The 23,556-nt window shown below is 47.0% G+C and overlaps 1 protein-coding gene across 1 annotated transcript; it reads right to left on the bottom strand.

The window, feature by feature from the left end:
- Positions 1-843: 843 nt before the first annotated feature.
- On the bottom strand, positions 844-23,556 carry LOC123078301 (ATP-dependent Clp protease proteolytic subunit 3, chloroplastic). The gene is made up of 5 exons (XM_044500760.1): positions 23,226-23,556; positions 22,023-22,137; positions 9,670-9,845; positions 1,442-1,537; positions 844-1,356 (listed from the first exon to the last, which is right to left on the bottom strand). Exons 1-5 carry the CDS (start codon positions 23,481-23,483, stop codon positions 1,078-1,080), a joined length of 924 nt encoding a protein of 307 aa, XP_044356695.1. The 5' UTR covers positions 23,484-23,556; the 3' UTR covers positions 844-1,077.

Below are 23,556 nucleotides of genomic sequence, written 5' to 3' on the forward strand. Positions count from 1 at the left end.
GATCGGCCCTAGGGTTTCCACCCTACATCTCTCCCTCCCTCCCTTTGGCGCCAAATCCACCAAATTCGGCCGGCGATTTCCGCACGCACAGCCCCTCTTCGACCGCCTCGATGTCGAGCGAAGGACGCCGGCGTGGTGGCCGAGGGGGCCGCGGCGGCTCGCCACCGCACAAGCGAGCCCACCACAACAACGAGGCCAAGAGCTTCATCCGGCCCACGTGCAAGAGAGGAAGACCACGCCCGAGAGGGCCTCAGCGCCTCGCTGCCGCACAAGCAAGCCTGCCACAACAATGAGGCCGAGAGCTTCATCGCCCCCCGATCGAGGAATGGCGCCGCGTGCAGGCGAGGGAGTGATGCGCCCTCTCCTGCAATGGCGGTCAGAGGGAGTTCAACTGCCTCGATGACATCCTTTGGCCGACCACCAAGCACTTCCGCAAGGTGGAGCGTGAGCTTGCCGAGGCGAATGAGGCAGTCACGGCCAAAGAAGGTGCCGCCGCATGGCTCGAGGCAATAAGGAGTTCAAGCTCGCCTTCTTTCTCTCCAACTCCACAATGGAGTTTCGTCTCCATGTCAAGGACTAGAGCAGTTTAGATTAGGTTATGTACTATATTTATGTTTGTGCGATGAACTTCCAGTGAACTATGGTGGCAGGAACTATGTTTATCTACTATGTGTAAATTATGCAGCATGGTAAGAAGGATCCGCTCTGCCATGCCTTCCGCTGTACCGCAAAATGGTTTTACAGTAGCCATTAAACAAAATTTGCGGTACCGCGGTTTACTGGATCTGCCAAAGATGCACGTGTACCCCATGACAAAAACAAGTATACATCAAGGGCACAAAATAAGCAAGGGATGCTATATTCTCCTGCGAAATGATGGTTGCACTGCAAGATCAATAAATCAACCGTATACAGGAAAAATAATACAATACAGCAAACAAACAGCACTACAGCCAATCTTCGAGTACCGGCAAGGCATACAGACCTGCACCCTGAAAATTGCACATTGTATGCTCTGGCCTGTATAGCAAGCCACATCTTTGATCCTAAACCCATGTTGATGCTGTAAGACATATCTCAAGTTGATGAGGCCTCCTTCAGCATTCCATCAGCTCCACTTACACTGCCATTGCCATTTCGAATGAGCTTTTCCTCTGAAGGTAGATTTTTCATTATTTTTCTAGTTGGTCCTGAAGCGTTCCACAAGTACCACACACGTGATTTTGGGGGTGGAACAGCTCCCGATACAGGAGCTACCAATCCAAGTTTCCCCTCATCTATAATGCTGTCAATTATTCCATAATCCTTGGCCTCCCAAGGACTCATGAAACAGTCAAACTTCGTGTCCTCGTCAATCTACAAGAAACAGCAATCAGCACAATGCAGTTTTCTGTTGCTGTTGGATAGGCAAAAGCATGGGCAACAAGTTCTGAAGGACTACCTGCTCTTCAGGCTTTCCAGTGATCCTTGACATTATCTTGTTGATCTTTATCTTCTCATAGAGCATTTCTGTTATCTGCAATCCCATCTCTGTGGCCTGCCACATGCGTGAATCAACATATTACACTTTTGAAGAAAGAATGGCTGTGAACTTGCAGATCAGGATCACCTGCCAGGATAGCACTTGCATGCTAGTCAGAAATGAAGATACCCCATCCTGATTTCTAAAACGTAGGCCATCTGGCAGCCTTGTTCAGATACTAGGAAGTATAATGGCACGTTGTAACTAATACTTTCGAGTCTCAGTTTTTCCACCAATTTCATCTCAAGTGAGCTATACGTTGCTCACACTAGGCCTCCCATCTCAGAACTTACAAAATAAAACATCATTTGAGGAACAACGAACAACTTGAATGATGAATAAAGATAGCATATTATCGATACTCTCCATACTTTACCAGGATAGTAGATCACTAACCACTGGTCTAAGGAACCTGCATGTGCGTCCAGCATAAGACCAACCACTGGCTAATATGAAACTGTTTCACTAATCTTAGCCAGAAGCAAATTGGATTATAACATGTGCACACTAATAAAGGATAATAATCAATGTAATGCGTAGTGTATGTTTGTATTGAGCCTCTCCGGCGGTCTATATGGAGTACCAAATGATAAATTTAGGTGCTTCCGGGTGTATTTATCAAGTATATTGCACATCCTACATCTAGGTGGGGTTCTAGTGCATCGTCTTCAAAAAGTAATGCATGGTTATGAAAAACTTCAATTTACTTTCTGGAGACAAGTTTACACTGAAATCTATTTATTTATTTCAATGAGTTTGTATTAATGGAAATGCTATTTGGCGAACGCCCTTCCTGCCATCTGATTTGGCCACACGGATCTTGGCGCAAATTTGACACCACGTCAGCTCCCTAAAAGAGTTCGCTGCAACTACTCTGCTGGCGAACGACCTTTTTATTTTATTTTTTTCTTCAAAAAAAGTGCGGATCGAACTCATGCCCTCCTACAGTATAGCTACGCGCACTCACTAGTTGGGCTACAGAGGTGTCTGTGAACACTTTGCGCTCAAACACCTTTTATGTATTCGAGTTATTTTGTTTTTATATTCATTTTTTATTTGAAAAAGAAAAAAAAATCCCGAAATTTCCCATTGTTTGAAAGAACAAAAATCCTTTATTTTTAGAGGTGATTTTTCCCCCTAAACTTGCCATGTGCATTTTTATTATATGTAGCATGGTAATTTCCATGTCTTTTTCAATGCACCCATGAAAATTTTTATTAAGAGCATGGCATTTTAATAATTAGTAACATGACATTTTTATGATTAAGAGCATGGCATTTTTATTACTAATAATATGGCAGTTTTCTTATTAACAAGGGGCATACTTATTTTTTAGAGCATGTCATTTTTATTATAAAGAGGATGTCATTTTTAATTTCAAGAGGATGATGTTTTTAATGTTGAGAGGATGGCATTTTTTTTATTGCATGGCAGGTTTTTTTGGGGGCTTATCCAGATAAAATATTTTCTCTAGAGGATGTCAGTTTTATAAAGTAGCACGGCAATTTTCAATATTTATTCAGAGCATGGCATTTTTATAAATTTGTGCATTTTTTTTGTTCATATGGCATTTTTTATATGAAGGATGGCAGTTTAAAAGTTTAGCATGGCCGAAAATATCTAGATCACTCGACATATTTTTGTTTCAAAGTTTAACGTGGCAGTTTAGAAAAAACACTTAAACGGGCCTTATGGGTCTCAGGGTCGCCCTGACACCCTACCCTGGCGAACGACCAGAAACGGTCGCTGGGAGCTGCTCCCAGGGCGAACTAATCGTCACTCAATATTAGGGTCAAGTGGGAGTTGCCAACAAAATGGGTCAAAATTGGGTTAAGGTGGTCGAAGAGTATGGTGGGTGGTGTATGCGGAAAGGGAACAAAGATGGCAAAATGGCAAAATTTTGATGGGAGTCAAATGGTGGTGGAACCTATCTAGATTGAAGGTAGATGTCAATAGCTACGCAACGAGCTAAAGAACACGAAATCGGACTCTGGATGTGAAAGTTATGACCGAAACGATGAAGCGGTGGCAACTGATTCTTGGGGGGGGGGGGGGGGGGGGGGGGTCGTGCGCACGGGGTGTCCAGAGACTTTTCGGGGGCCGTGCGCATGGGGTCGGGAGGCCGTGGGCACAGGGGTGGCTGAAATTTTACGATTTGAACCACAGATTTGAAGGGGAAAAGAAAATTTGGGGTGAATTTCGTGGTAGGGAGATGGGGAAGGCCAAGATCTACTTGCCAAACAACAAAATCATGGATCAAACACAACAAAATCTCACAAGAACCAACAAATGGCAAAAATATTGGTGAGACTATTTTTGGTGGGGATTTTTGAATTGGGACAAAACAAACAAAATTAGGCTATAAAATGAAGGAGGGAGACTCCAAATTTGCGAGAACCTAAGCTCTGATCCAAGATGATGTAGGGTGGAGACCCTAATTGCTGATCTTTCACGAATTGGAGGGGAAATCCACGAAGAACACGGGGAAGAACGTGGAGAAATCACAAGAGGAACACTCAAGAACAAGCCCAATCACACATCCACTAGATTAACAAACACATAAGATCCATGAGGTACATGAACAATCAAAGGGAACAAGGATACATGGTAAGGTTCATCCCAAATCCAAGAGGACATGAGGTCTTGATGATCTAGAGAGATCCTTCTCCCATAGGAGGTCTTGATGATCCTATGATGGGGATCCTTCTCCCTTAGGAGGTCTTGATCCAAGGAAGAGGTAGATGAGCAAAGCTCTCTCTAAATTATATCATATCCTTTGCTAACCCTAACAAATGACCTAGGTACGGAATATATAGGTGGCTGGAGGTGAGGGACAAAGTGGAAGGGTAAAAGGGGCATTCCCCGTTCAGCTCACGGGCAGGCCCATGCGCACGAGCTAAAGTACCCCCGTGGACACGGGGTCCCGTGCGCACAGTACAGGCCCGTGCGCACAGGGAGGTCAGCAGCTCCAGCGGGTGCCTATGCGCATGGGGTCTAGGGGGGCCGTGCGCACGGGGTATCCAGAAAGTCTCTGGATAGCTCGTGCGCACGGGGTCCAGAGGGGTCGTGCGCACGGGGTCGTCTGTGCGTCGCTTCTTCTTCCAGTTGTTGGGCCCCTCCTTCCATGTGCCCTTCTAGCTCCTCTTCTCGGACTTCGCGAGGTTCCTTAGATCCTTGGCGGGGGTCGTCCACGTACCTAAAGACACATGTGGTTCCACGATGAGGTAGTAACCAAGTCCAATGGATATTCATGCCAAGCTCGATTGAGTTGATGTGCAATGGCACATGCATGAGCTCTCATGCTAGGTCTACTTGGGGCTTGGGGAGATGTTGAGGTGTACATGGAGATGACCGTAGTTAATTACCAAAACAAGGCTAAAACCGATACACCCGCCCTCGCTGAGCGTCACGGAACATGACAGTCTCAAGGACACCATCAGCCGACTGAGCACACAACAGAAACAACACATACACACCATCAAGGATAGAAATACCACTAAGATAGCACACATCGTCATCACTCCTCGAGCAAGTGACTCAAACTTTGTTACCGACAACAACAACCGTGTGAAGCCATACTAAGAAAAAACATTCAACAGGCCACAAACGCTAGTGATAGGACTCAAACACGTCGAGGACAAGGCAGCTCCGACTTCGACGATGAGCCTCGTATCAGAAAACTGCAAACTTTGTGCTAGAGATCGTCATACAAGAAAACCGCCTTTCTCGAGGCATCGTTGCCGCAATGTTGCCCGCAACACCTGTAGCTCTGACTTCACCGCCACACGACAAAAACATTGCACAGACAACCCAGAAGACCGACAAGCGATCAACGACAAAGGTCATACCGCGACCCAATTCCGCTCGTCACCACCATCATTGCCACACAAGTCGCTCAACTCCATCATCTTTGCTAGATGACGCCAACAAAGCAGCCTCAAACTATTGGACCCACCAGCCGGATCCGGCTGCGAGCCAATGCGCCCAAGAGGTAACACAACACCTAGCGTTGTCAATGTCCGATCTTGTCCTGGTATTTTCTTGACAATATCCATCTAAGGGTAGCGCAAGTGTCGGAGATCCGGATGGTGCACACGAGGAAGATTTACCCAAGTTCAGGCCCTTCGGTCGAGGTAATATTATAATTCTTGCTTGTCTGTATTGATGATCTCGCCTCGTATGAGAACTAGGGTTTGTATCTACGAAGGGTTAGATCGCGAGATCATATACGGGCTTTGTCATAGATGATTCTGTCCTAAGACGTAGTGTAAGAGATACCTATCCGCAGGGGGGGGGGGGGTTAACTGCCACGCCTTATATGTCGTGGCTAGGTTGATAGGATTCCCAAGTCGGTTAGTATATGCCTAAATACAGAAGAACTGGCTAGATACGTAGCAAAGTTCTTGTCTTGCCCACCAAGGTGGCGATGCGCCCTGTATTGCCAGAGGAGTCCAAGGAATAAAGTTGGGGCACCCTGTGGTTGTTGGGCTTCTTCTGTCCTCTGGGGCATGGAATTGTCAGTAGCCCCAAAGCTCTTCAAGATCTCAGTTGTTGATACTTCATCTAAACTGAGGTTTAGAATCGTTTTCGGACTAAGCGCGCCTGCGCCTTGTCGTCGATCGGCAGACTAGCCTTGATGAGCTCAAGAAGTTCATGAAATAAGATGATTAGTAATTCATAGGTCTAAGCAACCTCTATCCTCAGACGAAGAAGCCCGCGGCCGTTATGTGAGTAACAAGTTAATCGTCTGACTTTATTCTCACCAATTATCCTGAGCACGCCATGAATTCAGACAGAACTCCTGCAAGGTATCTAGCGTAGGAGTCGATCATGTTGCTAGCAAGAGCCTATGGGAGGGATAACCTAAGAACTCTCATCCTAACCAAAATTGAAGTCAAAATGCTTCTTGGTCAAATTTGTTGTCGTCTAACCTTTCGCTCGTAGGGGAGCAGACACTATGGATTCCCTTCACAGGAGAGCTTTCCAAGACTGTTGTAGAACCCTTGGTGGGTTGCCACCAATGGTTTTCCGAACAGGCAGAGCTATTCTCGTACCTTTAGAGCTACGCTCCGAAAGTTTGACGTCATCGGAGCGAGGCTCTGGCGATTTAACCACCATTAGGGTGCCCTGAAATTTGCATAGCTATTAGAGCTCAACTTTGAAATCTGCGTTTTATCAGAGTTGTTGCTCTGGCGAACTAATTGTCGTCAGGGTGATGCACTGGCATCTATGTCCCCGCCAAAGGTGCTCCGTTAGTCCAAGTTCAATCAAAGCGAACGACGGCGCGTGACACCCCAGGGTCGGGCTTGAATAGATTGAACTGGTCTAAGCCCGTTCCAAGCAAACGGGAGCTCTAAGAGTCACCAGGTCTAATTGAAACAAGTCAATGTTGGTCAAAGGAGCACCAAGAGACGTGCCAGTTGTGTGTGACGTCAGCGGTTGCCATGCATGCCCATTAACCTCCTCGATCTTCGCACGTCATGGGATGTTTCGGAGAAATAGTGGGGCACATGGCAAACAATCGGTGACAGACGCTTCAATGTCTTTGGTCATGGATAACAAAGAGGGGATTTTTACCTTTTACCGCGCTCCATTGCTCTTGCCTGGGTCTTCCTCGCACTGCATTAGCAAGCTTCGAAATTTTGGCTTCCACCAAATCCCGCGCTCTCGCCACCCAACTCTTGCTCCGCTCGGATGCACTGCAGCAAGGGCAAGGAGCAATTCAAGTTCCAGATCAAGGAGGAGCCGCTTTGGGACTACAAGGAGGAAGTTATCCCATGGGAGACACTCGACCTTCTGGACTTCATGGCGTCGAACTTCAAGGAGTCCACGGTGAGCATCCACGATGTTGACCTCCACCAGGCTTCTGTCGCTGGCGATTTTGGCCCTATGGCACTCTGCACGGGGAATTGTTGCTTCGGCACCTCGCCCTGACGAGGCGGCTTCTCCACCGCCGCCGCCGTCTATGACCATTCGTAGCCCGTGCACAACTTGCGGGGGCTGCCCTTCTTCAACGTGTTGGAGCTGCACAATCTCAACCTCAGCTCGATCCTCCATGTGGCGATCTTCATCACGTCTTGCAAGTGCCTCATCAGCATCCGCCCCCACTTCAACTTTTGGCGTGCCTGCGTGAAGCCGCAGCTCCAAGTGGACAAGACGAACGTCTCTGATGGCGCTATCTTCCAGATCCGGTTGGATCTAGGGGACAGGACAGACATCAAGATAGAGTATTTTGGAGTATACTGTGAACAAGTCGGTGAAGAATTGGCGGGCCACCTGGTTCTACATCGCCAACGGGACTCCAAGTCTGCCAGAGTTCACCATGACTCCTTCGAAGCCAAGGGACTGCTTGCCGAGAAGCCAGCGACCAAGGTACTCCTCAAGATCAAGCGGCTAAAAGAGGGAGTGACCGTGTATACACTCCTAATGACATTTCTGCATCGCCGAATCCGGCCCCTAAGGGTCAGGTACGACTGCATACCAAAATATCCTAGTTAGGAAGACCCTAATACAATGATCAGCACTCCTACGGACAAGGAGGCCGTCAAAGCTAGGATCGCTAACTTCCTGGAGATCCCCAAGGAGGACCACGGCCACCTCTACGAGCTCGACGAGGGACGTCATGGGTTCAACACAGCCAATCCACCGCCACAACCAAGTATTTTTCCCTTCGATTGATTTTTGCTTCCTCCATCAAACTTTGACTTGGTTTTTACTCCCTTGGACTTTCAAAGGTCTTGCCTCTAACCCTCCACTGCCGACTCGTGCTATGTTGCACCACCCCGGTCATGCATCAAGCTGTGCTGGCGCCGGCGGCGGTGAAGCCGAGTCCAACAGTGGTGCTAGGAAGGCGGCGTCATGAATAGTCTACGAGGAAAACTACCGCTAGCGCGACTGGCGAAGGGAAGGCGGCCCCTCCTATCAATGCACACAAAAGGAAGCCTACTGTGGGATCCGCATTGAGGAACCCATGGAGGCTGTCCCCATCCGCCAAGCGTCCCTGCAAAGCCACTCTACGGCGGCCGGAGGTGAGCCTGCGGGCTGTGCCAGGCCGACAAAGCCCTCCTCCACTCTGAAAAGGAGGTAGAGGTTGGGCTTTAACCCGCCCAAGGCATCGCGCTATAGCTGGCCAAACGGGCCGGGCCAAACAGGCCAGCCCGCAAGCACGCCGGCATGGCCCGCCATGGGCCAGGCACGGCACGGGCTAAACGGGCCGTGCCCGGCACGCCTTGGGCCGTGCCTGGGCCTGGAGCCGGGGCACGCGGGCCGGCACGGCACGGCCCGTTTAATTTTTTATATAATTTTCAGAATTTTTTTACATATGTATACCTAAAATATAGCCCACTAGGCCAAAAAACTAGCCCAACAGGTTGAAAATGTACAGCCCAGCGTGCTAAACGGGCCATCAGGCCGGCCCGTTTACTAATCAGGTCGTGCCTGGGCCAAGGAGCAGCGCCCGTGGGCCGGCACGGCACGGCCCGGCTATTAAACGTGCCACGGTGGGCCGTGCCGGGCTAGGCACGATTAGCACAGGCCGTGCATGCCGTGCCGGGCCGGCCCGTTTGGCCAGGTCTGCATCGCGTAAGTACTTTGCCTCTTGTTTGATATTTTATGTATTAATCGTGAATGACTAACACTTATTCTGCTCTGACAGCCTCGAAGAAGAGGAGACCGCTACGTGGAGCGGCAGCGTTGTGGCCGAGGAGCACTTGCAGACCAAGCTGCTGCCTCGAAGAGTTTAACTTTGATCATAGCCCTCTATATCACACAAACTGATCATAATTTTCTTCTTGGCACATCTACCTCGAAGAATTTAACTTTGAAATCACACTTGTTTGCCTCAGTCACATCACATTGTAGTGTATATTTTTTAAACTTCATTACATATTCAAAGCACATAAGGAATGCACGGATTATGCCCCCACAAATTTGACACCTCACGAAACAGTCAAGGTACTGTATCAGAAATAAGGTTTGTTAGTTCAATCGGTACTGGGCCATTTTAGTTTCCAGACTTCAACATAAGCTGTTTGATAATACGATACTACATCCATTAATCAAAAAACTTACATATGGTTTTTTAGCAAGCTAATTCATGATTCCATCACTAACTATTTGCAAAAATGAACTATATTATGAAATCCTACCTTCCCACCAGCTCCCCCTGATGGCTGATGGATCATAATTCTCGCATTTGGCATGCAAAATCTCTTTCCCTTTGTCCCAGCAGCTAACAAAAATGCACCCATGGAAGCCGCCAATCCAAAGCAAACAGTTGAGATATCAGCCTTGCAAAATTTCATGGCATCATAAATCCCCATTCCTGGTAATTGATGTGGCAGAAGTTATACTAGAGCATACAACATCAATTAGAAAAGACAGAAATTTGGGAAATGGTTACAGAAGTTATCAACGAGTTGTAATTTCAGTCGGTTTAACTGTTAAGGCAGGCTAAGACACTCTAACGTCATACAAAAGGAAGGCCAAGAAACTTTGAACTAGAAAAAAAATCCATGTACAGAAGGTAGGCTAAGACAAGCTGAACTAAACAGATAAAGAAAGCTCAGTGAGCTAGCAAGATTTCGATCAAATAAGTCGAAACGGTTAGCTTCAAGGAACCGTGCGGAGACGCTGAGCTTTCTAAAAACAGCCTAAAAGTTGTGATGCTGTTCAGCAACTGCACTTGACATTCTGGTAAACAAGTCATGCGCTCTGATGTTTCAGGACATGCTTTAAATGTATTGGCATCTTGGCACCTCTGCAGCTAGTGATGGCCACTTCGACGAGGCCTTGGAGACATCCTCGAGCCAGCGCCAAAGTACGCCCAATAGAGACCATCAGCTGGCGGTGATCACGCCATGTACTACTATGGCAGAACCTGTGTGTACTGACTGATTAGTTGTTTCTGTACTTGAATTTCCTGGGAGCAAAAGGAAGGATAGTCAAAGGATGATGCATCCAGCAATAAATGTGAGCCATCAGCCACTTGCAAGACATGCAGGATATGGTGGATGCTGACATCAGCTGACTGACGGATGAATCGGAAGGGGGAAGGGGGAAGGGGCAGCGATGATGCAAATTGCAATGTATTTTTACTCACATATAGGGAAAGAGTTGATCGATAAGATTATTTCTTTATCCGCAAGTTGGTGCCCATGAAAGAAATGGTCAGCTGGGGCAATGGAGTTGATAAAAATATCCTGAGTTGATACAGGTGTATTGACACCATGGCTTGGATGTTGCCAGTTTGCCACGATAGAGAGGTGGCAGGAGCTTGTGTTACTGCTACGTGAGAGACTAAATGACTTGGTGATGAGAAAACCATAGTGATGAGGTGGCAGTTATTGATTGGAAGGCTAAGAGCAAATAGGCGTGCTACAAATTTTATACTTCACCTATGTTGTCATCTTTGATTGGAAATTCGTTGCAAGCTTGCAGTGTTCTATTTCAACAGCAGTGGCTATGGTTGCCTGGCTGCTGGTTTAAAGATTTTCATTTTGCTCCTGACAATGTATAAGGGTAATCTCAGCACATCTATATCTATACCTACTAATAAAAGGGCTATTGCTTCTTACCACCGTAATTTCGTCCGCGTTTTCGTCCGTCCATCCGTCCCACCTTTTTCGTACATCGCGCGCCACTGGGCCCTCAAATTGTTGCACTGTCGATCTTTTCTAATGGGCCACGGATGGGCCTTTTCGCAGGCACGCAAAAAAATCGCCAACATCAGGGTTCGAACTCGGGACCTCAATTGTCGTCGAGAGCTGCAGCAACCAGCTGAGCCATCTATATTACATGTTCAATTATCCCACCTCGCTGCTTTAGACAGGATTCTACCAGTTTATAGGACCGCAGCTTCCCTGCAATATCAGCAGGGCGTCCTAAAAAGGAGAATGGGAACAGACTTGAGGCTAAACGGAATTGTGGGCTGTCTTTCACGGTATTAAAGGAAGGAACTATGGATTTCCATAGTTGAAAGGAATTGTGGGATGTCTTGGGGCTATTAAAAAGTAAGGATGAATCTCGGTTGACGCCGATGGCGACGCAAGCGAGGAGACAAACAAGACGATAAGCTTGGAGGAACGGAGGCAACCACCTCGCCAGAACATGCATAGGGTGAGATGTATGGGGGTCTCGATGGGGGACATTGGCTTCTGAATCGGCACCGCCGGGGAAGTGAAGAGAGGAGGAGCGGGAACATGCGCTCCATTGCCATGGATGCGGAAAACCAGACGACAACAACGGCAGGCCGAGAGTCCAGCGTCCAGAGCTATGGGAAGCGCGGCGCCGAGCTAGCCGCCGCTCCTCTCGGCGGCCCCGAACTGACTGCCGGCGGCGCGTCCGAAGCCAGGCCCGCTCCCCGAACATCGTGGCGAGACCCTCGGTGCCGGCGCCCCAGAGCGTCTCGAAGAAGCCGGCGACCCGTGCACTCCACACACGGGGGTGCATGGAATCAAACATTCAAACGAGCAGGAGCAGCGCAGTTGCTGCAGTCTGCACGACCTCCGACCGACCGCATGAACACGGGGTCGCGGGCGTGGACCCAGAGGCCGAGCACACCCAGGCTCCTCCAGCCTGCCACACGCTCGACGTCGGCCAGCGGCCGCTTTGACGAACAAGGAGCAGATAGAGCGGTGGCTGCCTAGAAGAGAATAAGGTTGGCCGTCTAAGTGTATCGATGTGAAGAGATAAGTCTTCTCTGGAAGAGGTCAGGATGTGTCCACGCGCTTGAGCTAAAACCATTCACCAATGGAAATCAATATATGTACATACTACGTACTAATATCTTTACTTTCAGGAACGCGGATGGGACGATAAAATGCATACTAAAAGGATGGACTGATTGCCAACTCATGCTCCCATATAATCCCTCTGTTTCTAAATATAAGTCTTTCTAGAGATTTCAATATGAATTACATACGGATGTATATAGACATATTTAGAATGTAGAGTCACTCGTTGAGTATTATATAAGGTCCAAAAGGCAAATGCAATATATTTATAAGTGTATGTGTCACTCATCCTAATATACTCACACATTTAAAATAAGTGCATATATGATCTACCACTTGCTATTTGCTTACAAATCATGACACATAATTTTTGGTTTTTTATCGACTTATATCTATATGGGTTCATGAAAGGGGAGTAAATTTCCCAGTAATACTACTCTAACCTTTTGCTACATTTATACAAGATGTGCTTGGTGGACCATGAAGATGACAATAATTTTTCCCACACCTTCCCTCTGGTTGGTGGTCGTGCCAGCAGGAGTAAGATGTGTCGGTTGGCTATGGCGGGAGCAGCAGATGGGCGGGTGTTGCGCCATCATCTTGTGGAGAACATGTACAAGATGTGTGTAGTGTGCAATATGCCACCACGTCTTCATTAGCGATCCAGTTATCGCTTGTCACTGAAGCGTTCCTCTCCTGGGCACTGCCAGATAGAAGCTCGCGTCACTGAGGAGTGAAGGTCTTGAGACACTATTATCAGGGCTAGAGTCTGTGATATTCTCCCGTTGTAACACACGGGCCTTTTTCCTAGTTTAGAAAAAAGGTCATCACAAGAACTTAGGGTGTGTTTCGTTTGAGGGATAAGCCAGGGTGGGCTGGGGCCATCCATGGTTTTGACCCGCATCCACCTGTTTGGTTGGGAGAATCAAGTGGATGGTGCGGCCAGAAGAGGAATATTCTACAAAAATTCATGATGGGGAGAGCCATATGAGGTTGCTACCATCACCAGCATCTTCACGTGATAGCAAGTGAAGCTTAAGCCTCACCTTAAAAGCACATGAAGCATATGTCTCCTCTTTCTCACCACCATCGTTGAGATGGGGTCCAAAGCGATGGCACCGGAATCAGGCCGTGGCTACACTTCTTTTTTGTAGTCTCTGCATCACTGCGATGCAAACAGCCATTGTTATTAATTATTAAGTAGAGTACAAACCTAAGACAACTACAACATAACCATTACAAGAAAAATGAATAAAACATCTATTACTAAGTCGACTTCTTCCGTAGCAGCGCCTTCAAGAAGGGTACACGTCCTTGCACCGTCGTCGCCACATCCGACATTGTCAGGACAAGGATTTTCATCCTGGTTGCCGAGACCAAGCACTAAATGCCAATAAATCAGACAAGGAGGCAACGCCTTCAACAAAGTAACGACCCAAGTTCGTTGCTGTTGAGCCCAACCAGTAAAGGCCAGAACAAGAGTTTTCACCCCGGATATGAAGCGGTGTTTCAACCAACATCTTGATGACGGGTCTCTTGACAGTCACCCTTGCCAGTACTCCACTGCATACGGCATAGTTGCGCTAGCTGATGGGTGGGACGTCTTCCCACCAAAAAAGACGGCCCCTGCCGTCGGGGGGCACCCATGTCGCGGCGCTAATCTGACCACTGTCACGCCACAACGTCGTGAGCTGACGTGTAACATCCACCACATTTCCGGGACCGTTGCCCCGGCATCCTCCATATGTACAGAGGCAGATGCCGTCAAGCATGATGTTGATGGGGGAGCGTTGTTGCACTCCGTCCCTATCAACAAACGGAAACCTTGTCGAGCAGACGACAAGTGTCCGCCCTCGGGCCGAACGTCCATCCCAGGGACACCGACACACCACCGTTGAAAGCCATCAACTGCGGGATCAAACACCTCGCAAGTCAACAACAAATTGTCCTTCACCGATGTCATGGCCTAGCCACATGCCACCAACACCGGCACATATGTGCATTCTCGCAACCAACTTGAAGCTATGCCCGGGCACATCATTCCACCACCCTCCTTGTCGGGGCCGTTGCCCTAGTCTCCCCGTCCTGTACCTCGGCCACAGTGTCACTCCCCGGCCGCCGCTAGGGGACGCACAACAGCCATTGCACAAGGCCGCCACTGTCGCAATCTTGTTTTTCTGTGATGCACCATCGTGCTCCTGCGACGATGATGACCACAAGATGGTCCGTTCCGCCACACCTACACCACATGATTGGACCTCCAAAGGTAATAATATAGGTGATGGTGATGCTCTTGTCCCATTACCGGACATGGATTGCTCGCATGATATTAATGCCCCTCTTGCTATGTCGCATGCTATTATGCCTTTTACATGCTTTGATTTGCCACCCGTTCATGATGAGCGTGATCATAAGTATGTGATGACTAGAAGTTGTGATGCCATGCTTCATAGGATATCTTGTGATAATTTCGTATGTGATATCATGTTTGCAACTCCACAATCCTTGTCATATGCTATGAATGAGATTTCCGATATCAAATCTTTGAGCTCATTTAGTAGTGACTATGTCATTTCCATTAAAATGAACTTGATATGTGAATATGGCATAGATGACAAATTCTTGGTTAGTGGTATTTGCATATGTTGTGCTAATATTGCCATGCTCCCTTTACATAATTTGCGCAATTCTTCACATATCCCATACCATGACCGCCTTGCTTTGAATATGCATAGTTTTGATGTTGTTCAATTTCTCCATATAGCACTTGTCTTGATTGCAACCATGCCTATACTATTGCTCATGAGGAAGCCCCCATAGTTTCCTCATACATGTTAGGAGATTTGATTCATCCTATGCACTGCATGCTCCCCATATTTGTGTGCACAATATGCTTGACTTTGATATGAATGATACAAATATTAATATTGATGCACCATATACTTGCTACCCTTTGCGTCCAATCATGTTAAGCATAATAACTATCAATGCATGATGGATGACATTCTTCTACCGTGCATCAAATTTCTTTGAGAATTCCATCGTTTGTTCTAACCCTCACGCAGTGGCAGAGCTAGAAGAGAATCAAAGGGGGGGCAAAGAGAAAATATGCACCTTTGGGGGGGGGGCAAATGACAACAATCTTTTTAATTTAAGGCTCTTATTTCCTTCCTTCGGTAAATATGCTACAGCTGGGGGGCAGCGGCCCCCTCAGCATTGCACATAGCTCCAACACTGCTCTCGCATGCACATACACATCATGATGGATGATGTGTACATATACCACGTGCACACATTGTTTCTTTTTCAATGTTGTGTAGGTACCACACTTCCTCGTCAACCTCGCAAGCGCACGAGTTGACAAAAAGAGCTCTAGAGAGCAACCAAGTTGTGCATCACCATGGAGTGCTTATTCTCCACCATTTCTCTTCACGCAAGGATTTCACGCACCTCTTCGGCTATTGTCCAGTACATATCTTGTGCTCATTTACCATGTTCACATGGCATGCTTTGATCATTTCATTTCGTTGCCATGCCTTTGTGACCCATGATTTGCATTATACATGATATACCCCTCTATTGCTTGTATGTGTATTTGCAAGCTTGGTGGAGATATTACTTGTTATTACCATGTCCCATCCTTCATCCATGCTATTGATGTTGATTGTATTGGGAGAGTCATGTTGACCAACTGTTCTTTTCATAGGACATCTCGCCAATACGATGACGATGATTTTGCCATGATTTGCTTTAGAGCTTGTGATATGTCAAGTGCATTACTTATGCCCACTATTTGCTCACATGACATGATTAATACTTGCTCTTTTCATGCGGTCGATGGCACCTATTTCCATGCTTTGGACATGATTGTTATCGAATGTTGTCATATGTCCCTTTTAGTTGTCTCTATCCTGTTTCTATGTATTGAGTGCAACCATGCTATTAATCTTGCATATGAGAATGCCCCCATAGCATTCTCACATATAATTGGAGCTTTTGACATTTTTCATGTGAAGCATGCTTGTTGTCCTTCTTTGCACAATATACCTAGTGCCATAAATATAAACATTGTTGCATCAAATTATTTATGCACTTTTGATCCTAATGGTTATGTGCAAGAGAAGCGACACATCGTGATGGATGATGTGTTTATCTACCATGCGCATACATTCTTTGCTTTGTTGTGTGCATGTGTAGGAACCTTGGAACACTCGACAACTCCTACTCACCATGAGGTGACCATCGAAGCTCTTGAGAGCGGGCCACATACACCCTCCACCGACACGCTTCTACAACATATTTGCTTGTGCATCGACATTGGGAAGAACACACAAGGACAAGCATTCAAGGTGACATCCTTCTCTTTCGAGAATCCCAATACATTGAGCACGGCTATTGTGGATCATACTACATGTGTTGTTTGTACCATGACACATATTGGTCATCTTCGACCACATTGCTTGCACACATGATAGCAATTTTTGCTTTGATTTGTCATTGCCACTTTTCCATGTTTCTTGATATATATACCTTGTGTGTTGCATCAAACTTATTGATTCCATGCACTTACCATATGTTTGATTGCAACAATGTTTTTTTTCTCACATGCTATGCACTCTTGATTGCCACTCCCCTTGATCTATATTAATTATGGTTGTACTAAATCAAGTACAACTTTGTACTAAATCAACAACAATGAATATGGACCGGAGGGAGTACATGATTCACTTGGTTGCCTCACGTATGTTGAACAATTGCTCTTTCATTTGTGTTAAGTGTAACAATACTTTCACCACACCCTATGCACATTATGCTTGGATTATCTTGCACTTGAGATTGCCTATTGCACATACTCTCATGCACTTGTTGACCCTCTCGGGTGTGTTTGCTTTGTGTCATCGGGTGGAATGTAATGGGTCGGTTCCATCCCGAGGGCCCGTTCCCGTGTTTGGTCCATCTAAGGAGCCGGAACCCACTCGTTCCATGGAACAGCATATTCGCTGAATATGCGGAACGAAGTCATACCTCCAAATCGGCCGGACGACATGGAACGGCTCGCTCTCACCCCTCCCGCGACTGTCACTCACCCCCAAACCCTTTCCTTCTCAGCGCCGCCACCCCTCGTCTGTCTCGCGCTCTCGATCTAGGACGCCGCCGGGCAGTCTCACCTCTCTCCCTCTCCCGTGTATGGTGGCAGCGGGACGGAAGGAGCTGCGGCGCTCCCACCCACAGCGGCGGCGGGCTAGCAGCGACGCTCCTAGCGACAACAGCGGCTCGAGGTAAGAGAGAGACAGGGAGGAGTGAGAAGGAATTATGGCGGCGGCGGCTCGCATGGAAGAGAGGCACAGTGGCCAAAAGGGGTAGCCGGCGTGGGCGTTCGATGGTCTGCCAATTGGGACCTCGGCAAGCAGTAGCACCCGCTCCATCTGTATGCGCGTGTATGAACACCATTGTATGTCTGCGCCGGCCGCTCAGTGCCAAGAAGAGCTGTTGTGCGGCCGCTCTAGGTTGATTCCGAGCGATTTTTGCTCCAGCGTATGTGCATGCTGCATTGCTGCTTAATCTTGCAATTTTGAAATTCAATTCAATGTTTATAGGATTTTTTTTGAGCAATTTGCAGTTGATGATTTCGACCGTATGCGTCATTAGATGTCAAAGTTCATCAAATTGTTATAAGCACAAGCATACGAGTGATAATATACACCAAATACATTCCATTCCGTCTCTCGTACCAAACAATAAAACGTAACCATTCCATTCCGTCTAATTGCTTCTACCAAACGCAGGAACGGAACCGACCCATTCTAGAGGAATGGAACCATTACATTCCGTTCCACTTGGTTCCTCAACTAAACACACCCCTCATTGCCACTCCCCATGCTCTTACCAATTTATAGGGCTATAAAGCCCCCCTCTAGAGACTTGGAGATCATCGAGACATTTCTAGGGTTTCCCCCTTCCGCCGCCAGTGTTCCCGGTTGGCTAGTTCCTCTTGTAACGCGCTTGTAACCTCAAATCCTTCCTCTGAAAGTGCCATGATAATGCAAACTTAGCCTGAATGTGTGAACTTAGTTCATCCGTTCTACTCGGGTCTGCCAATTGGTAATCATATCTTGGTTTAGTCCTTGGCGGTGGTTGGATCTGGGTGCCGAGGAGAAGTTGGAGGAGCTGTAAAATCCTTCCCCTCCCTCCCAAATCTCGGCGACGGTGTGTTCTTGGTGGCGCAGATGGCGGCAACTCATTCAGGTGCAGGTTTGGGAGGCGGCACCTAGATCCGGTGTACCTAGGCGGCGGGCGCAGGCGGCGGCGTAGCACGGCGGCGGGATCGGCAACAGCAAGATCGGGTTGTAGCTTTTGCTGTGGTAAAATTCCTCCTTTGTTTCGCTGATTTCTTCAGTTGTGAGGTGCTCAGTTCTCTGCCAGAGCGTAAACCCCCACAGCTTTAGGGTGTACTCACTATGGGAGGCCCAGCAAGTTCCACAGATACTTCTCAATTGGAGTTGCAGTCCCTTCAGCTTGATGTGCAAACTTTGCAGTCCAATAGAGAGGATGATAGGCAGGAGTTCTTGGATTTCAGAGAGCATGTCAACACTAACTTCCAAGACCCTGGGAGATTTACAAACATCTCTGTCCCAGTTCATCACAACATTCCCAGCCCCAAGAACTAACCCTCCCCAGTACTCCTGAAGTAGCACAGGGTAGTGGTCAAAATGCAACACCACAGGGAACATTACACACCCCTCCAACAGCTAGTTCTGCAGCACTACAAGATGTTCTTTCTGGCAAAGAACTCAACTTGAGTGTGAATCTTATCCTTGTTGAGTGAATCATCTTTGTTTGTTTGTGTTTTTCTTCCTTACATCCATCTCCAATTCATGAAGATCGGGCCACCCTGATACGGAGCATCCTACGGACATCACCATGTCCAGAGCCCCTTCGCCAAGTGACACGTGCTACATCTACTTCATGCATATAAAGGTGAATCATACTCACGTCCACTTGTACCCTTGAAGGATGGTATGCTACTTGACCCATCTCTCGTGTGCATACATAGGTGTGAGCGGAGCTACACATTCACTGAGGAGTCGTCCAAGCTCAAGAGGACATGTACACCATCATCGAGGTTGACCACATCGAGGGAGCCGATGAGCCTCACCAAGTACAAGAGGAGGAATGAGAAGGCTACACGGAAGGAGGCCGGCAACTGGAAGAAGTGCCCAGGCGACCCCGTGTGCACGGCCTCCCCGGACCCCGTGCGCACGAGCTATCCAGAGCCTCTCTGGACACCCCGTGCGCACGGCCCCCTTGGACCCCGTGCACACGGGCCCTCGTCGTAGCTGCTGGCATGTAACATGCACACGGGACCCCCGTGCCCACGGGGTCCACTTAGCCCGTGCGCACGGGCCCTCCTGCGAGTTGGCCGGGGAATGCCCCTTTTGCCCCTCCACTTCGTCCCTCACCTCCAGCCACCTATATATTCCGTCCCTAGACCATTTGCTAGGGTTAGCAAAGTACATGATATGATCTAGTGGAGCTTTACTCCTATCTACCCTCTCCCATGGATATCAACACCTCCTAGGAGAAGATCCCTAGTGGATATCAAGACCCCATCTAGGGAAGGATCTATCTAGATCATCAAGACCTCATCTCCTCTTGGGTTTGGGATGAACTTTACCATGTATCTTGTCTCCCTTTGATTTTTCTTGTACCTTGTGAATCTCTTATGTTTGTGAGTCTAGTGGATGTGTGATTGGGCTTGTTCTTGAGTGTTCCTCTTGTGATTTCTTTGTGTTCTTCCCCGTGTTCCCCGTGTTCTTCGTGGATCCCCCTCCAATTCGTGAAATATCATCAATTAGGGTTCCACCCTACAACATCTTGGTATCTAGAGCCACGTCGATCACGAATTTGGAGCCCCCCCCCCCACACACACACACACGCACACCGTTTTCTAGCCTAATTTTGTTTGATTTTGTCCCAATTCGAAAATACCCACCAAAAATAGCCCCCCAAAATTTTTGCAATTTGTTGGTTCTTGTGAGATTTTGTTGTGTTTGATCCATGATTTTGTGGTTTGGCAAGTAGATCTTGGCTTTCCCCACCTCCCCACCACGAAATCCACCCCCAATTTTTCTTTTTCCCCTCAAATCTGAGCCCCAAAATCGCGAAATTTCCACCACCCCCGTGCCCACGGGCCCCTGACCCCGTGCGCACGGCCCCCCGAAAAGTCTCTGGACACCCCGTGCCCACGGCCCTGTACCGTGCGCATGGGACCCCGTGCCCACGGCCCCCAAACCCCGTGCACACGTCCCCCCTCCCTCCCACCCCAGTTCAGCCACCAACACTTCACCGTTAAACTTGTCATATGCTATGAGTGAGATCTCCCATATTGCATCATTTCAATCTCAACATAGTAACTATGCATGCCCCATAGAAATAAATCCCATTTGCACTTATGGCATAAATGACGAGATGATGGTTATTGGATTTTGCTTCTCTTGCGATGATATTGCTATGCTACCTTTGCAAAATGCGTGCAATTCATCCCATACGCCATGCCATGAACATGAATGTAGTTCGCATGATTCCATCCCTTGTGTGCACCATATGCATACCATTCATGACAATGCTCTATACATTACTAGGGATGCATCTCACACTTTGAGTCTCCATTATGCTATACATATACCACGCGCACACAATTTTTCATATCACCCAGGACACCTATCCTCTGCTAAGCTTCATAAGTCCTCTATATGCTTTCCAGACTTAGTCTAATTCTCTGATTTCCCAATCTCTGCTCCAGCCACCGGACATGGCGCCTACCCGTCACCAGTCACCACCGGCCTCGTCCTCCGATGAGTTACGCTTACAACCCCCAAAGTAAAGGGCATATCGACCATATTGTCAGGTCTTATACATCCGAAGCTCTCTAATTAAAATTAATCATTGCAGACAACCCAATGTCCATCCTCATCGCTCAAACCAAACAAAATTTAGGCTCATCCTAACTAACTGTCATTGCTCCAACCAAACAAAAAATTGGCTCATACCACTCATGCAACCAAACAAGAGAATCGGTTCATCCCATCCACAAAAATCTGGATGGCCCCAACTTATCCATCCTTGCACTACAATCAAACAGACCCTTATACGTCCTCACCCCTTCAACAAAACAGAGGGTTAATTGTGTCCAACTCTTATCTTCCCAACCAAACTAAAAAGGGGGCTTGGCCCATCCATGGGAACCTACCTAAATGGCCGCAACTAATCCCCCTTGACCTCAAACCAAAGACATCCAAACTATACCCCCTGCTTGGGTGAATAATGATATCATCGCATGAATGCATGACCACCCACGATTTTTCCAATTAGATATAAGATGTCGGTTTTTTCTAGTCTCACTAAATTATGATCCAGTTAGCATGCCCTATCCCTTGTAAATTCTGACGTCATCAAGTGACAACGACCCACAACCAAATCAAGAAAGAGACAAACTACATTGTATGCATCAAATATCCAAATTTGATCGAGTGAGCTTGCTGCTTATTCGATTTACCGGCAGTGTATTCCTAGTTGTATTCAGGATATTGTACTCTCTGAATCTTTTATCTGAATGAACGAGCCAACCTTTACCTCAAAAAAATCCAAATTTGATATGAAAAGTTTGAATTTTTACATGACAAGATCATTAAAATTGAAATGTTGTTAAATTATTTTCAACAAATAGTGCCAGGAATAGTTTTTACAGTAAGATTAAGAGTGCCAACCTGCAGTAATGGAGCCTCCAGGTGAATTAATAAACAACTTGATATCCTTTGTGTGGTCCTTTGCATCCAATAGTAAGAGTTGACTAGTGATAAGATCCGCATTCAAATCATCCACCTGCTCAGCAATCAGCACAGGGCATTCGAAGAAACAGATGCATAAATATCTGGTTTAAACTCCATTTTAGGGGATTGACATAAGTACTTTAAGTTTTAACATGTGCACAGGAAACAATAGCTTGCAGACCAAGCATAATTTGATAACTGAGACAAATTGAATGGTGGTATTATTAGCTTTGACTTTTGACACCATCCCACTCCGTAATATCAAGAACACATGTCCCATGTCCTATCATGGTAGTGGCGAGTTCCAACTAAAAATTATTCTACCGCGGGTATGCTGTTTAAACCAACCGTGGAATTGGACCAGATATATGATAATCATCCTCAAATAAGTAGTTCTATTTCAGATCTGTTTGTGGTAAGGAAGATGAAAAGGGGAAAGGATGTACACAAAAAAGAATATCCCAAGGAAATAACCCCTGTTTATATTAGATTTCCCAATTATCATCAGTTGACAACAATGGTAACAGGTGACTCAAAATTATTGCAAGCATGTAATGTTTTGCATATGGTGCAACAAGGTAACATCTAATCCATCAATAAACATCACTCATATGATCACATGACTTATGCTGGACAAAGCTTGTCCACAGTGCAGCAAAAAATACAAAAATATATTCCATTTACCATTTTGATGCCTATTAGAAAGAACTAATGATGATTACAACAACTGGAATAACCATGACGACAGCCAATAAAGGTCACACAACGTAGACATGTGATGAACTTCTACCATATGCACATAAAATGGCAGAATCCCCAAGGTAAAATGTTAGAATGCATAAATGAAACAAACCTACTGTGTATGTTCAGGTTGAAATGATTTACTGGTTAAATTCAATTGTACTGCCATTCTTTTCAATACCACTCAAAATTTCCAGCAATCATTCTATTTATCTTGACTTATTAAACACAAGATTTATTTTATGGGGAAAGACTAGAGGATCTCTCTACCTAAAAAAATACTTCAAAACACATGGAATTTCCTGCTTTTAAGCATTTATCACGAGAAACTTGACCTGGAATGCAAGAACCACATACCAGAAAGTGGGATTTGGGCAAGAAGTAAAGAAGGAAGCTAACCGGGGAGCCGAGAAAGATGATTCGCTGGCGGAGAAGCATGTCGCTGGTGTCCAACTCCTCGAGACGGACTTTTCTAGCTGCCGGTCGCGCTCCCGACAGCCCGGACAGGTCCCATCCGGAGGAGAGCGTCTGCCGGGCCGCCGCCACCGCAGATGAGCGGATGGCCGCTCTTGGCGCCGACCTCGAGCAGCAATAGCTGCGGGTGAGGAACATACACGATGGAGAGGAGGAGCAGGGAGGCGCCGTGATGGTCGCCATGGCTGCTTCACCTTCCACTTTTTGTTATCCGGGAAGGGCTTACGGGTGAAAGCAACAGATGGGGATATGGGGA

Source organism: Triticum aestivum, chromosome 3D, assembly GCF_018294505.1.
Source record: "Triticum aestivum cultivar Chinese Spring chromosome 3D, IWGSC CS RefSeq v2.1, whole genome shotgun sequence".
NCBI lineage: Eukaryota > Viridiplantae > Streptophyta > Magnoliopsida > Poales > Poaceae > Triticum > Triticum aestivum.